Consider the following 15484-nt stretch of genomic DNA (forward strand, 5'->3'; position numbering starts at 1 on the left):
CATAAGAGGGTCATTTAGGAGTCTGGTGACAGTGGGGAAGAAGCTGTTTTTGAGTCTGTTCGTGCGTGTTCTCAGACGTCTGTATCTCCTGCCCGATGGAAGAAGTTGGAAGAGTAAGTAAGCCGGGTGAGAGGGATCTTTGATTATACTGCCCGCTTGCCCCAGGCAGCGGGAGGTGTAGATGGAGTCAATGGATGGGAGGCAGATTTGTGTGATGGACTGGGTGGTGTTCACGACTCTCTGAAGTTTCTTGCGGTCCTGGGCCGAGCAGTTGCCATACCAGGCTGTGATGCAGCCTGATAGGATGCTTTCTATGGTGCATCTGTAAAAGTTGGTAAGAGTCGTGTGGACATGTCGAATTAGAACATAAGAACTAGGAACAGGAGTAGGCCATCTGGCCCCTCGAGCCTGCTCCGCCATTTAATGAGATCATGGCTGATCTTTGTGGACTCAGCTCCACTCTCCGGCCCGTACACCATATCCCCGAATGCCTTTATTCTTTCGAAAGGCATCTATCTTTTTCTTAAAAACGTTTAAAGAAGGAGCCTCAACTGCTTCACTGGGCAAGGAATTCCAGAGATTCACAACCCTTTGGGTGAAGAAGTTCCTCCTACACTCCGTCCTAAATCTACCTCCCCTTATTTTGAGGCTATGCCCCCTAGTTCTGCTCCCCTAGTTCTGCTTTCCCCGACCAGTGGAAACAACCTGCCCGCATCTATCCTATTTTGTTAGTTACCTGAGGAAGTATAGGCGCTGTTGTGCTTTCTTGGTGGTAGCGTCGACGTGGGTGGACCAGGGCAGATTTTTGGAGATGTGCACCCCTAGGAATTTGAAACTGCTAACCATCTCCACCTCGGCCCCGTTGATGCTGACAGGGGTGTGTACAGTACTTTGCTTCCTGAAGTCAATTACCAGCTCTTTAGTTTTGCTGGCATTGAGGGAGAGATTGTTGTCGCTACACCACTCCACTAGGTTCTCTATCTCCCTCCTGTACGGACTCATCGTTATTCGAGATCCGGCCCACTATGGTCGTATCGTCAGCAAACCTGTGGATGGAGTTGGAACCAAGTTTTGCCACGCAGTCGTATGTGTACAGGGAGTAGAGTAGGTTTGATAACCTGACAAAGGGCACTGATAATAATGTCAACTTTATTGTAACTCTGCCCAAATGTCAATACAATATGAAGTACAAGATCCTCTTGGCTAAGGAAAGTGAATTAATAATAAAATACATAAAGAAGTAGAAAAAATACATCTATTAAACGCTAACAAACAGCAAAATTCTAGAAGTCTGGATGTTATATTTGTTCTACATTTCTGTTTATTGACTCTCTCTTTCTCTATATATAATACATAATATACCACAGGCAACTCTGGTCCTCTCTTCCCAAAGACCTGTGGCTCCAAGATTCGCCTACTGGGTCACCTGACGCACAAATCATGACACCATCCTCGTTCCGAGGAACTAAGAATGACAGTATTTTTATAGATGCAACAATTTCCAGAAACATTGACCTAGATTCATGACAAGTCAATTAGTGGCAGAGAGTGAAAGATTGAGGTCACCATAATCCACTTCACCCAAAACGACAAAATGTTTCAGACTGACCTATATTTCCTTCTCTTTCGTTTCTAATCTTTAGTAGTTGTGGATATTTCTTCCCTGTGCCAATTGGAGTATGATGCATGTCTGTCTCTGTCTGTATCTGTGTGTTTTTGTATGTGTGTGTGTCTGTCTGCATCTGTGTATGTGCGTCTGGGCCTTTGTGTCTGTACCTGTGTCCATATCTCTGTCTGGCCTGTGTGTGTGTCCTTGTGCTTGTGTGAGTGCCTGTGTGTGTATGTATCTGTGCGTGTGTATCTGTGTATATCTGTGTGTATATGTATGTCTACGCATGTGTGTATACCTGTGTGTCTGCACATGTGCGTGTGCTTATATGTGTGCCTGTCTGTGTGTTTGTCTATCTGTGTGTGTGCCAATGCATCTGTGTGCATATCTATGTAATAATAATATTTATTGTCACAAATAGGCTTACATTAACACTACAACGAAGTTACTGTGAAAATCTCCCAGTCGCCACACTCCGTCGCCTGTTCGGGTGCACAGAGGGAGAATTCAGAATGTCCAATTCACCTAACAAACATGTCTTTCGGGACTTGTGGGAGGAAACCCACGTGGACACGAGGAGAACATTCAGAATCCGCAAGACAGTAACCCAAGCAGGAATCGAACCTGGGACCCTGGAGCTGTGAAGTAACAGTGTTAACCACTGTGCTGCACTATGTGTGTATATTATCTGTGTGTGTCTGTATATGTGTGTGCATGTGTGTGTGTTTATATGTGTCTCTATGTGTGTGTGTCTTTCTATGTGTGAGTGTATCTGTATCAGTGTGCACATGCAAGTGTGCCTGTGACTGTGTATCTATGCCTATGTTTGTATCTATGTGTGTATGCGTCACTATGGGTCTATGTTTTTGTGTGTTTGTGCGTCTGTGTGTCTGTATTTTTGTGTGTATGTATTTGTGGGCATGTATGTGTCTGTCTAGGCACGTGCGTCTATGTCTGTGCCTGTGTTCCTTCTATAAGTGTGTGTGTGTGTCTGCGTCTTGATGTCAAACAGACATTTTTCTGCCCTGCCCACGACTCCATTAATAAACAAAGGTTGTCAAAGAATTCTTTAAAAATGGTATTCTTTTAAAGGGCCTGTGATATTTCTCCAATTTATCCCAGGAGCACCCGGGAGATTAACTGTTAATTCCTGGAGACACAGGACAAACTTGGAGGGCTGGCCACCGTAGATGTGAGACGGTCCTGATGTGACGGGCTGTGTGATTAAAGCTCCTTCCCTGTCAGCTCCCGTAGCATTTTGATGACATGAGCTGGCTGACTCGACGCGTATTCCTGCAGGCCAGCGCCCATCTGTTGGTGCAGGCTGGCAGCCAGCTTAGCCGTCACTGCCCGCACGTTCCCACTTCCCCCCTTGATTACGCCACTCCCGGTCATGTTGCCAAGCAGGTACCAGAGCACGGGTAAGACGTACCGTTCCACTGCTTGAGGCTTCCGATGATACACCGACAGCACGAGCACTGCAGTCAAGAAAGATAACCAGAGGGTCATCAGTGAGAGTCCCGACCGCAACAGTTTAAGCTGAAAACAAGCCTAAGTGAACTGGACTATCCATCAAAGCAAACAGCTCAGATTTGAATGTCCACTAACCTAAGACAAAGCACATTGGTAATTTTGGCCTTGAATCTTGATGGAGGAGAGGGAATTGCGTGCTCAGACCAAAACTTGTACTCGCACCGCTGACAAGCTTGGGTGGTGGGAGAGGCCATGGACTTAAGCAGGATGGTGACATACCGGAATCCCAGAATTTGATTCTGGGTGGAAAGGCCAATGGCCGTTTTCACACACTGTTGTTAATTGAGGTCCGCAAGTGGCCAATAAGGGACTTATCTTCCCGCCATTTGTAGGCCTGTCACCATGTGGCGTACACAGAAGCAAAAACTGTGCTTGAGAGACTGAACATCAGGAAGGGGGTTGGGGAGGGGGTACTGAACATAGGGAAGTGGGTTGGGGAGGGGGGTACTGAACATCGGGAAGGGGGTTGGTAGGGGACTGAACATCGGGAAGGGAGTTGGGAGGGGACTGAACATCGGGAAGGTAGTTGGGGAGGCGGGTACTGAACATCGGGTAGGTAGTTGGGGAGGGGGGTACTGAACATCGGGAAGGGGGTTGGGGGGGGACTGAACATCGGGAAGATGTGGGGAGGCAGTGGCGACCCACTGAGAGTCAAACACTGCCATTTCTGCCGACCCCCGTGCACCCCTTTCCCTTTGGCCCCCATGAACCCCCCTCACCCATTACCTCCCTGTGCCCTGAGTCACTCTGCGACCCTGGGACTCCAGGGGATTGTCTTTCTGGCACCAGCCACAGCCTCCACAGTGGCGGTACTGAGCCCAAGAGCTCCCAGTCTCTGGGTGGCCGGCTGCTCTCATTAGGTGGGACCGACGCGCCCTGATCCAGGGGAAGGCCCGCTGGTGGCCTTGCCACTGCCTAATTGGTTTGTGGTTCGATGGGCATTCCCGAGAAGTGTTAGCGTGGGTCTATCACCAGCTCTCCAGCCAGCAGGCGAGACACCCATGCCTCAACAAGGTTCTGCCCCCAATCTCTTGCTGTAACATCGTCTGCCAACTACCCCCTGGAGGAACAGCCCTAAGTTCTGCAAATCCGTGCCAAAATCTCTCTGCCTCTCCTCCTTTTATTCCCCTTCAAACTGTAGATAAAAAATTGCAAGGCGACAGGGAAAAGGCTTTTTAAGAGAGATCCTTTTTTAAAATAAGAACATGTAATCTTCAGATATAGTCTCACTGAGGCCAGATCTAAAGAATCATAGAATTTACAGTGCAGAAGGAGGCCATTCGGCCCATCGAGTCTGCACCGGCTCTTGGAAAGAGCACCCTACCCAAGCCCACACCCCCACCCTATCCCCATAACCCCACCCAACACTAAAGGCAATTTTGGACTAAGGGCAATTTAGCATGGCCAATCCACCTAACCTGCACATCTTTGGACTGTGGGAGGAAACCAGAGCACCCGGAGATACCCACGCACACACGGGGAGAAGGTGCAGATTCGCACAGACAGTGACCCAAGCCGGGAATCAAACCTGGGACCCTGGAGCTGTGAGGCAATTGTGCTACCCACTATGCTACCATGCTGCCCAAGAATGACCTCTCCTGCTTTAATGAGTCGCACCCCTGACATTACACCCTGATATATTGTGTTGTAATCATCTCCTTAGCCACAGTCTCACCTGCCAGTCGTTCTGTGATGTCGTGCATCGCCCGACCACTGATGAACTGCACTCTGCTGGTGAAAGGTTGAAGGAGCAGCAAGTTGTCTTAACAGAGAGAGCAAAACAATGGCAATCAGTGATATAACTGACCAATAAATAGAGAAAATAAATAGAGAAAAGTAGCAAACTTAATCGATCACCTCGGTTATATAGTGAATAAAGGATAGAGCAGAGCAAAGGATCCAAACTGCACAACCTCTAGCCTCAGTGTGATTTCTGCACTCACTTTATATTTATGCAGACACAGAACATAGTGCAAACAGAAACTGATATTTACACTTTACAATAAATGTTCATTGAGCACCAGCCTTGTATCTGCACCATGGGTCTTACATAATGTAAGGAGGTCTTGCTAACTGCATGATTTGATCTGTTTACATTTGGATGAGCGGTTTTGCAGTAGAATGGAAATGGTCCCCTTAATTTTGTTCTGGAATTACACACATGTAGTGTGTATTCATGAGTTCACATACTGTGACGACACAAAGAAATGACGCCTATGTTAACATCAGCACTTGTGGAGCCTGAGGCCTTACCGAGATGATCGATCAGCGTGTCGATGACATGCACGGCTGTATTGTAAATGCCCACATTTTTTGAGTTCAAGTTGTCGGTAACAACAGTGACTGTCGAATGTAGGACCCGGTGCAAGTCATCCTTCAGCGCTGGGATCATGGTTGCCATGGACTGCAGTGCAAACTGGTTCACCTTTTTGTTGGAGTCCTGGAGCCTTGGGGTGAAGGCATCAAATATCTGAAATATTAAAGCAACAAAAGACCAGTAATCAGAGAACGCAAGACACTTTACCCAAGGCCAAACAGTAAAAAGTAACATATTTCACAGACTAATTTAAGAGTGGTGCCATCTTATTCCGAACAACACCCTATGTGGTACCTTATTGTATTCGATACGGTGCTGCACACAAGGTCGTTACACAAGATAACGGCTCAGGGTAGAGGGGTAACAATGAGCATGGATTGAAAATTAGTTAATGGACAGGAAAGAATAGGAACTCTTTGCTGCAGAAGGCTGTGGAGGCCGAATCACTGAGTGTCTTTGAGGCAGAGATAGATAGGTTTGTGATCAATAAGGGGATCAGCGGTTATGGGGAGAAGGCAGAAGAATGGGGATGAGAAACATCAGCCATGATCGAGTTGCGGAGCAGACGTGATGGGCCGAGTGGCCTAATTCTGCTCCTATGTCTTACGGTCTTATGGAATAAAATAGGAATAAATAATGTTTGGTATCAAATTATTGGAATGTCGCAAGATCCAGTGTTCCGGGCTCAGCTGTTTACAATCTATAGCAATGGCTGAGACGAGGGGACTGATTGTAATATATCCAAGTTTGCTGATGATACAGAGCTAGCTGGGGCAAGAAGCTGAGGAAGATGCAATAAGACCATAAGCCCATATGACCATATGACCATAAGGTTGCCAAGGAATAGAGGTGGGTCACCCTATTGGTCGAGAAAGTGGCAGGTGGCGTACAATGTGGGGGAAGTGGGAGATGATCCATTTTGTTAGGAAGAATGGAAAAAGCAGAATAAATTTTTTTATGGTTAGAGACTGCAAAATGTTGGTGTATCAAGGGATCTGGGTTCCTAGTCCATGGACAGGCAGATACAGAAATAAGCAATTCGGAAAGTAAATGATCCGTCAGTTTTTGTTGCAAGTGGTTTGCAGTTTAAGAGTAAGGAAGTCTTTCTGCAATTGTACAGAACTCTGGTGAGACTGCACCTAGAGTCTTACACACAGTTTCAGTCTCCTTACCCGAAGAAGGATATACTTGTCTTAGAGGGGGTGAAATGAAGATTCATTCGATGGATTTTTGAGATGAGAAAGTTATTCTATGTGGAGAGATTAAATAACCTCGGCCTGTATTCCCTCGAGCTTCAAGGAATGAAAAGTGATCTCATTGAAATGTAGACCTTCATAGCGGCACTGAGGACCTGAGTTCGATCCTGGCCCTGGGTCACTGTCTGTGTGGAGCTTGCACATTTTCCCCTTGTTTGCCTGGGTCTCACCCCCCACAGCCCAAATATGTACAGTGTAGGTGGATTGGCCTAAAAGCCACTTACAAATACAGTTAGCAAACACAGGGATACTTGCTGCACACTTGCATAGAGATTCCTTGAAAGTCTGCTTAAAGAGAGAGAGAGATTCTTTCAGGAAATAGCCTGCAGATTTTCTGCCTGTGTCAGACTACTGCTCAACCTGACAACCTTTGGCAAAAGTTTCTACTCAGTTTAAAGCTCCTGGAAAAAGTAAAAGCTAAATGCTTGCTGTAGCAGAATGCCTGTTTTCAATGACAGGTGTACAAGACCATAAGACCATAAGACATAGGAGCAGAATTAGGCCACTCGGCCCATCGAGTCTGCTCTGCCATTCAATCATGGCTGATATTTTCTCATCCCCATTCTCCTGCCTTCTCCCCATAACCACTGATCCTCCTACTAATCAAGAACCTATCTATCTCTGTCTTAAAGACACTTAGTGATTTGGCCTCCACAGCCTTCTGCGGCAAAGTGTTCCACAGATTCACCATCCTCTGGTTGAAGAAATGCCTCCTCACCTCTGTTTTAAAGGATTGTCCCTTTAGTCTGAGATTGTGTCCTCTGGTTCTAGTTTTTCCTGCAAGTGGAAACATCCTCTCCATGTTCACTCTATCCAGGCCTCGCAGTATCCTGTAAGTTTCAATAAGATCCCCCCTCATCCTTCTAAACTCCAATTAGTCCAGACCCAGAGTCCTCAACCGTTCCTCATACAACAAGTTCTTCATTCCAGGGATTATACTTGTGAACCTCCTCTGGACCCTTTCCAAGGCCAGCACATCCTTCCTTAGATACGGGGCCCAAAACTGCTCACAATACTCCAAATGGGGTCTTATATAGCTTCAGAAATATAGCCCTGGTCTTGTATCTTAGCCCACTCGATATGAATGCTAACATTGCATTTGTCTTCTTAATTGCCAACTGTACATTAATCTTAAGAGAATCATGAACAAGGACTCCCAAGTCCCTCTGTGCTTCTGATTTCCTAAGCATTTTCCTGTTTAGAAAATAGTCTATGCCAAAATTCCTCGTTCCAAAGTGCATAACCTCACACTTTTACACATTGTATTTCGTTTGCTACTTCACTGCCCTCTCATAGCTTGTCCAAATCCTTCTGCAGCCCCCTTGCTTCCTCAATACTACCTCACCCTCTACAGACATTTGTATCATAGAACATAGAATATACAGTGCAGAAGGAGGCCATTCAGCCCATCAAGTCTACACCGACCCAATTAAGCCCTCACTTCCACTCCATCCCCGTAACCCAATAACCCCTCCTAATCTTTTTCATCACTAAGGGCAATTTATCATGGCCAATCCACCTAACCTGCACGTCTTTGGACTGTGGGAGAAAACCGGTGCACCCGGAGGAAACCCACACAGACAGGGGGAGAACGTGCAGACACCATACAGACAGTGACCCAATGGGGAATCGAACCTTGGACCCTGGCGCTGTGAAGCCACAGTGCTATCCACTTGTGCTACCATGCTGCCCGAGGATTGTATCATCTACAAACTTAGCAACAGTGCCTTCAGTTCCTTCTTACAGATCATTAATATATGTTGTGAAAAGTTGTGGTCCCAGCACAGCCCTCGGAGGTACACCACTAGTCACCGGCTGCCATCCTGAAAAAGACCCCTTTATCCCAACTCTCTGCATTCTGCCAGTCAGCCAATCCTCTATCCATGCCAGGATCTTACCCTTAACACCATGGGCTCTTAACTTATTTAACAGTCTCCTATGCGGCACCTTGTCAAAGGACTTCGGGAAATCTAAATAAATCACGTCCACTGTTCTCCTTTGTCTAACTTCCTTGTTACTTCCTCAAAGAACTCTAACAGATTTGTCAGACATGACCTCCCTTTGACAAAGCCGTGCTAACTTAGTCCTATTTTACTACGCACTTCCAAGTACTTCGCGATCTCATCTTTAATAACAGACACTAAAATCTCACCAATGACTGAAGTCAGGCTAGCCGGCCTATAATTTCCCGTCTTCTGCCTCACTCCCTTCTTAAACAGTGGTATTACATTAGCCACTTTCCAGTCCTCTGGGACCCTTCCTGCCTCCAGTGATTCCTGAAAGATCACCGTCAATGCCTCAACATCGTACCGGCCAATTTCAATGTGCGCAACAAGCTCATTTACCTTGTTCCGTATACTGTGCTCATTAAGGTACAATACCTTCAATCCTGCATTGACCACCTCCCTCCCTTCTCACACTTGTCACCTTTTTTGCTCTACCTAAGGGTGATGTTCTATTATTTCTGTTCTCTATTTCTCCTTCAGTTATGACACCTTCTAAGCTAATGCTCTGGTTCCCACCCCCCTGCCATATTAGTTTAAATCCTCCCGAGTGACACTAACAAACCTCCCAGCCAGGATATTGGTGCCCCTCAAGCTCAGATGCAACCCGTCCTTCTTGTACAGGTCGCACCTGTCCCGGAAGAGATCCCAATGGTCCAGAAATCTGAAACCCTCCCTCCTACACCACTGGTTTAGCCACGTGTTGAGCTGCACTATCCTATTTCTAGCCTCACTGGCACGTGGCACGGGAGTAATCCTGAGATTATTACCCTAAAGGTGGCCTGGCCCGCAATCGGGGCCTATAAATCGGCGGGCCGGTCACACCTGGTGGGGGCCTCTTTTACTCCGGTCCCTGTAGCTCTTCATCATGTTGCGTCAGGGCTGGCGCGGAGAAGGAAGCCACCATGCATGCGTGGGTTCACACCGGTCGCAGCGCCAATGCGCACATTCGCGCGGCCACAGCGTGCATGCGCAGACCCGCAGCGCCCGTTTGACGTCGGCATTGGCAGCTGGACCTGCATGAGTCGCTCCAGTGCCGTGCTGGCCCCCTGTAAGGCTCAGGATCGCTGCTCCTTGGGGCCTGTTGACGCCGTCATAAAACGCAATGGCGTTTATGACGGCATCAACACTTAGCCTCAGGATCAGAGAATCCCGCCCCTTATCTTTTGACCTTCATCCTTACTATTTGTACCCCTTTCCACCCCTCTGTATTTGTCTGTCTTGTGTATGTGGGTAGAGGGTGGGGCAGTTAATGGTGGTAGTAGGCATTAGCTTGCTGTTATCCAGTCATATTTACTGCAGATTTCAATATAGTTCTTGTTATAAATAAACACTAATTGTGTTTGAACTTACAAACATGGTGACTGTAATTATTGGGCAGCTAAGCACCATTGACGTCGGAAATCTTTATAAGAATTATTGGTTAATTCACTTGTGTTGTGAATCTGGGGCAGGTGGGGCTGGAATTGACCGCGCAGCTGTCCAGGGTGGCGTAACAGACCTCAAGGGTCTATTTTAGCAAAGCGATCGGGCAGAAAGAATAAAAGATTTCCAAACCCAAATTACTAGCCCAAAAATCATTTTCCCTGTTTTATACTTTCCCGTGTTCCTTGTGCCTCGGCCTTACATTCACAATGTTGGAGGTGACGAATCCTGGGTTGGTCTCACAATGCTGCAGCAGCAGTGAAATGCCCTGCGTTCTCTCCTGGAACTCTTTAGCAGACAGCAACTTGTTCAGTTGCTTCACCTGCTCCACTGCCTCCTTGCTGCGTACGGTCGGTCGGTGGATCATCAGTCTCTGCTGCCGTGGTGTATCCAACTCCCCCCTAACAAAGAGAAATTGCAATATACTACTACATATTTCACTCAGTTTTAACGCACGTTTCACAATTATAAATTTAAGGACTTTCTATACCAAGCGTCAATATAGATCATCAAGATCAAGAGGGTGAAGTGTGAATGTTATTTGCTCTGTGATAGGATTGGTTGGCTGATGCCAGTGGGGGTGAGGGTTCGTGTATCTCAATATCTTGGGCTGTTTGAGGGGTCAGCACGCAATTAGTTAAGACAGATTTCAGTCCTGCTGGACAGGGATACTTTGTAAAGGGTGAGCGGTTGAAGGGACGGAAAGGTCATTCATCCATGTCTTACGGGTCCGGGACATGTTGTTTGTAGATGCTGTTTATAGTGATAAATTGATTGAAGAGAACTGGTGGATCATATAACCACGATCACAGAATTACTGGAAGAGACTGAGATGAAGGCGAATCTTGACTCCCATGTTATCTGTCTGCATTGCCTGTCTATTGATGTATGACCATTTCGCATTAGATCAATGGATGAATTGGTATCCGTGTTTCGAGCAAATCAGGTTTTGCTGTAGTTAGGCTGGAGTGGTAAAGTGTACAGTGAATTGTGAATTCAATAATAAAAAATCATAGGATCAAATGGAATTGTGTTGCATGATTTGACTGAAACACTGGGCGCCGGGACAGAGTGTCCGCGCCGTCGTGAATGCCGTCGCATTCAGGCACGGGCAGTAGTGATTCTGTCCCTCACAGGGGGCCAGCACGGCGCTGGAGCGGTTCACGCCGCTCCAGCCTCACTTCCTGGCGCGCAGTGGCGATGCGCCAACCCGCGCATGCGCAGTGGCGACGCGCCAACCCGCGCATGCGCAGTGCCCTTACTGAACACTCCGGCCCCGACGCAGCATAGCGCGGGGATTCTGGGGCCGGTCGCACAACAAAGTAGGCCCGGGGGGGGGGGAGAGGCTGATCGGTGGGCCCCGATCGCGGGCCAGACCCCATCGGAGGGCCCCCCCCTGGGGACGGAGCCCCCCCCCCCCCCACAGGCTGCCCCCCGACCCTTCGTGCAGAGTTCCCGCCAGCAGCGACCAGGTGTGGACGGTGCCGGCGGGAATCTGCTTTTTCCGCGCGGCCGCTCAGCCCATCCGGGCCAGAAAACCGGAGGCCCGGCCTCGTACAACGGCCGTGGCGAGCAAATGGCGCCGATTCTCCACACCTCGGAGAATCGCGCGCCGACGTCGGGGCAGCGTGGCACGGTTGCGCCGATTCTCCGGCCCGGTGCGGGGCTGGGAGCATCGCGCCCAGTAATGTTGGATTGTATTACCCGAATTTATTGATGAAAACAAAGATCTGAACCTGCAGTTAATACAACTGATTTCTGCGGTTAAAGGTGAACCAGAAAAGGGCCAACACGGTGGCGCAGTGAGTAGCACTGCTGCCTCACGGCGCCGAGGTCCCAGGTTTGATCCCGGCTCTGGGTCACTGTCCGTGTGGAGTTTGCACATTCTCCCCGTGTTTGTGTGGGTTTCGCCCCCACAACCCAAAGATGTGCAGGCTAGGTGGATTGGCCGCTAAATTGTCCCTTAATTGGAAAAAATGAATTGGGTGCTCTAAATTTACACAAAAAAAACACGAACCAGGAAAGCAGTGCCAAGATTGGGGTTTGGAGTTCAAAAAAAACACACATTCAGATGAGCAGAAAAGAAAATATAGGAAATATAATTTTACAATATCATTGTATTTGGTCAAGATTGAGGTTATAATTCACCTTCCAGTATTGGATAGATTTTCCAGACAGTTTGAGGAGCTGTTGACCCTTGAGTTTTTACCCTTCAGCAAGTAAGGATCTGAAGAAACATCTCCGAGCCCCTGAATAACAGGAAAGATATATTCATTACATATTTCACATTTTACCACTTTTCAATTTAAAGCTTATCGAACCACATTTGGCAGTTGGCCCTGACTGACTACATAGCTGACCAAACTCGGAATACTGCTGACTTTTAAATGGGCTTGATATTCACACCAAACCGCTGATTCGGTGGGAAAATCACACACATGTTCACAATCATCCTCGGACGTTTAGACAAATTGCCACCCTTTCCATATTGAGGTATATGGATGGCCCTAGGCAATCTTGGCTATCACAAAAGATTTATTTCCATTTCTTTGCTGGAAGTTATTGAGTTACTATCGCAGGAAATCTGGCGTTGGGATTTTTCTGAGGGCAACGGGAAAGTTTCTACAGGAGGAGGGAGCAAATCAAGAGAGAAAATTAAGCCAGACCGTTCATACGCACCTCCCACTATTTCAAGACAAGGACAGTAGATCCTAGGTGCAGATTCCCCACTCCGCTTTCTATCACAGAATGCTGGGGAGAGGCCTAACGAGGAGGTGCCTTGCTCACATGTTCCATGCCACACGTTACCTCATCAATGATGAGAATACACAGATCAGATACCAGGGGCTGGATTTTCCGCACCCCGACGCTGAAATCGCGTTCGGCAACAGAGCGGAGAATCCAGTTTCCCGCATGAAATCGGGGCCGGCACCTGTTAAGCGATTCTCCGCCCCCCGAATATCCACTACCTGAGGCCATTGCATGAGGCCCGCCCTGCTATTCTCTGCCCCCGACCGGCCGAATTCCCGACGGCCTGAACCACTCATCGTCCTGCCGTTCGGGATACTCGTGAGGTGGCTGCAGACTCAGTCTGCCGATCGAAGGGCAGGGGGCGCCTCATTCGGGACTGGGGTATTTTTGAGCGGGCGGTCCAGGTCGAGTGCGTGGCCGATCGGGGGCACTATTTCCGCGGTCCAGGTCCACGGTCTGAGTCCTCCATGGAGCACGGCGTGGGGCTGGAGGCATGCGTGGCCTCTGACCCGGAAGTGTGGGAGACCGTATCGGCAGCTGGTGCTGCGAGCTCCACGACAGCTGCCTACGAGCCCTCTGCAAGGCTGTGAATCTGGCCTTTTGACGCCAGTTCTTCTGATGTAAAAGACCACAGTTTTCACAACAGCGTGGGGACATAGTCCCTGAAACGGAGAATCAGCCCCAGGTATGTGGTAAATAACTGTTGCACCTGTATTAGGTGATGTGAGGTAGGACCTGTACTACAGGTTCGCTGGTAGTCCCTGCCTGCTGGCTCCGCCCAGTAGGCGGAGTATAAATATGCATGTCCTCCATTCAGCAGCCCTTTCGCCAGCTGCTGTGGGAGGCCACACATCTTAGAGCAATAAACCCTCAGTTGTATCCAACTCTAGTCTTTGTTCAATTGACCGTGCCTCAATTTATTGCTCTCAAGGCCAAAAAGGGCTTTAATCACTGGTTAGTTTGCTTCGAGGCGTACATCAACTCAGCGACCACCCCTGTTCCGGAGGCTCAGAAGATACAGATCCTGTACTCAAGATTGAGCTGCAACGTGTTTCCGCTGATCCAGGACGCCCCAAACTACGCCGACGCCATGGAGCTTCTCAAAGAAAACTATGCACAGAAGACGAACACGCTCTTCGCCAGGCACGTACTCGCCACTCACTCTCAACTCCCTGGTGAGTCCACAGAAGACTTCTGGCAGGCCCTATTCCCACTCATCCGGGACTGTGACTGACAGGCCGTTACGGCCACTGAACATTCAAGCCTCCTTATGCGGGACGCGTTCGTTACGGGGTTTGGGTCAGACCTCATACGCCAAAGACTGTTAGAAGCGGCCACGCTTGATCTAGCTGAGACAGAAAAGCTAGCACTCTCTATGACAGTCGCCTCGCCCCCCCCCCCCCCCCCCCCAGCCGCGCGGCCCACCCTTCCTATGCATCGTGGACCCCACAGACGGCCACCCCAGCGGGGACCTTACCCAGCAAGTACGCCTGTGCCACGCGCCAGCCCGCGCACCCCGGGGGTCCCCGATGTTACTTCTGCAGCCAGCAGAAACACCCTCACCAATGCTGCCCGGCCCGTGCGCGCTTTGCAAGTCTTGAGGCAAAAAGGGCCACTTCGCCGCGGTGTGCCAGGCCCGCGCAGTCGCCGCTATCGCCCCCACCCCCCTCGTCTACACACAATGGGCGGCACCATCTTCATCTCCCCAGCCCACACATGGCCAGAGGGCGCTGCCATCTTCTCCCCCTCAGTCTGGGTGCCGCCATTTTGTCCCCCGCAGGATCTTCAGGCGTCGCCATCTTATCTCCCCCATGGGGCATGGACACCGCCAGTATTCCAGGACCTGGGCCCCCCAGGCTCCCCATCATCCGATGGCAGCGACGACCGACCACGACTCGCCTCAGTGACGATCGACCAGTCTCGTCCGCACAACCTGGCCACCGCATCGACCAGCGTGAAAATCAACGGCCACGTGACCTCTTGCCTGCTGGACTCCGGGAGCACCGAAAGCTTCATACACCCGGACACGGTAAGGCATTGCTCCCTCGCAGTACACCCCGCCAACCAATGTATCTCCCTGGCCTCCAGATCCCATTCCGTGGCGATCCGGGGATATTGTACGATCACACTCACAGTCCAGGGCGGAGAATTCAGCGGCTTCCGCCTCTACGTTCTCCCTAACCTCTACGCTGCTCTACTACTAGGCCTGGACTTCCAGTGAAATCTCCAGAGCCTAACCCTCAAATTTGGCAGGCCCCTACCACACCTCACTGTGTGCGGCCTCGCGACCCTAAAGGTCGATCCGCCTTCTCTCTTCGCATATCTAACCCCGGATTGCAGACTCATCGCCACCAGGAGCAGACGGTTCAGCACCCAGGAGAGGACCTTCATCAGGTCCGAGATCCAGCGGCTGCTTCGGGAAGGCACCATCGAGGCCAGCAACAGCCCTTGGACAGCCCAAGTGGTAGTCGTTAAAACTGGGGAGAAACACAGAAAGGTCATGGACTACAGCTAGACCATAAATCGGTACACGCAACTCAACGCGTACCCCCGCCCACGCATATCTGATATGGTCAATCAGATTGCACAG

General features: G+C 49.4%; 1 protein-coding gene across 5 annotated transcripts in view; it reads right to left on the reverse strand.

Moving 5' to 3' along the window:
* Positions 1–1129: 1129 nt before the first annotated feature.
* Positions 1130–15484, reverse strand: part of LOC140411094 (TOG array regulator of axonemal microtubules protein 2-like) — a 205094-nt gene continuing 190739 nt past the window's right edge. For all 5 annotated transcript variants that reach the window (XM_072500123.1, XM_072500120.1, XM_072500122.1 and 2 more), the window contains 5 exons: positions 12292–12392; positions 10346–10544; positions 5396–5612; positions 4818–4904; positions 1130–3087 (listed from right to left, as the gene is read on the reverse strand). In XM_072500123.1, the coding sequence (XP_072356224.1) occupies positions 2834–3087; positions 4818–4904; positions 5396–5612; positions 10346–10544; positions 12292–12392 (858 nt within the window). In that variant the 3' untranslated portion in view covers positions 1130–2833. The remainder of the gene's footprint in view (positions 3088–4817; positions 4905–5395; positions 5613–10345; positions 10545–12291; positions 12393–15484) is intronic.

Source organism: Scyliorhinus torazame, chromosome 4 (assembly GCF_047496885.1).
Source record: "Scyliorhinus torazame isolate Kashiwa2021f chromosome 4, sScyTor2.1, whole genome shotgun sequence".
NCBI lineage: Eukaryota > Metazoa > Chordata > Chondrichthyes > Carcharhiniformes > Scyliorhinidae > Scyliorhinus > Scyliorhinus torazame.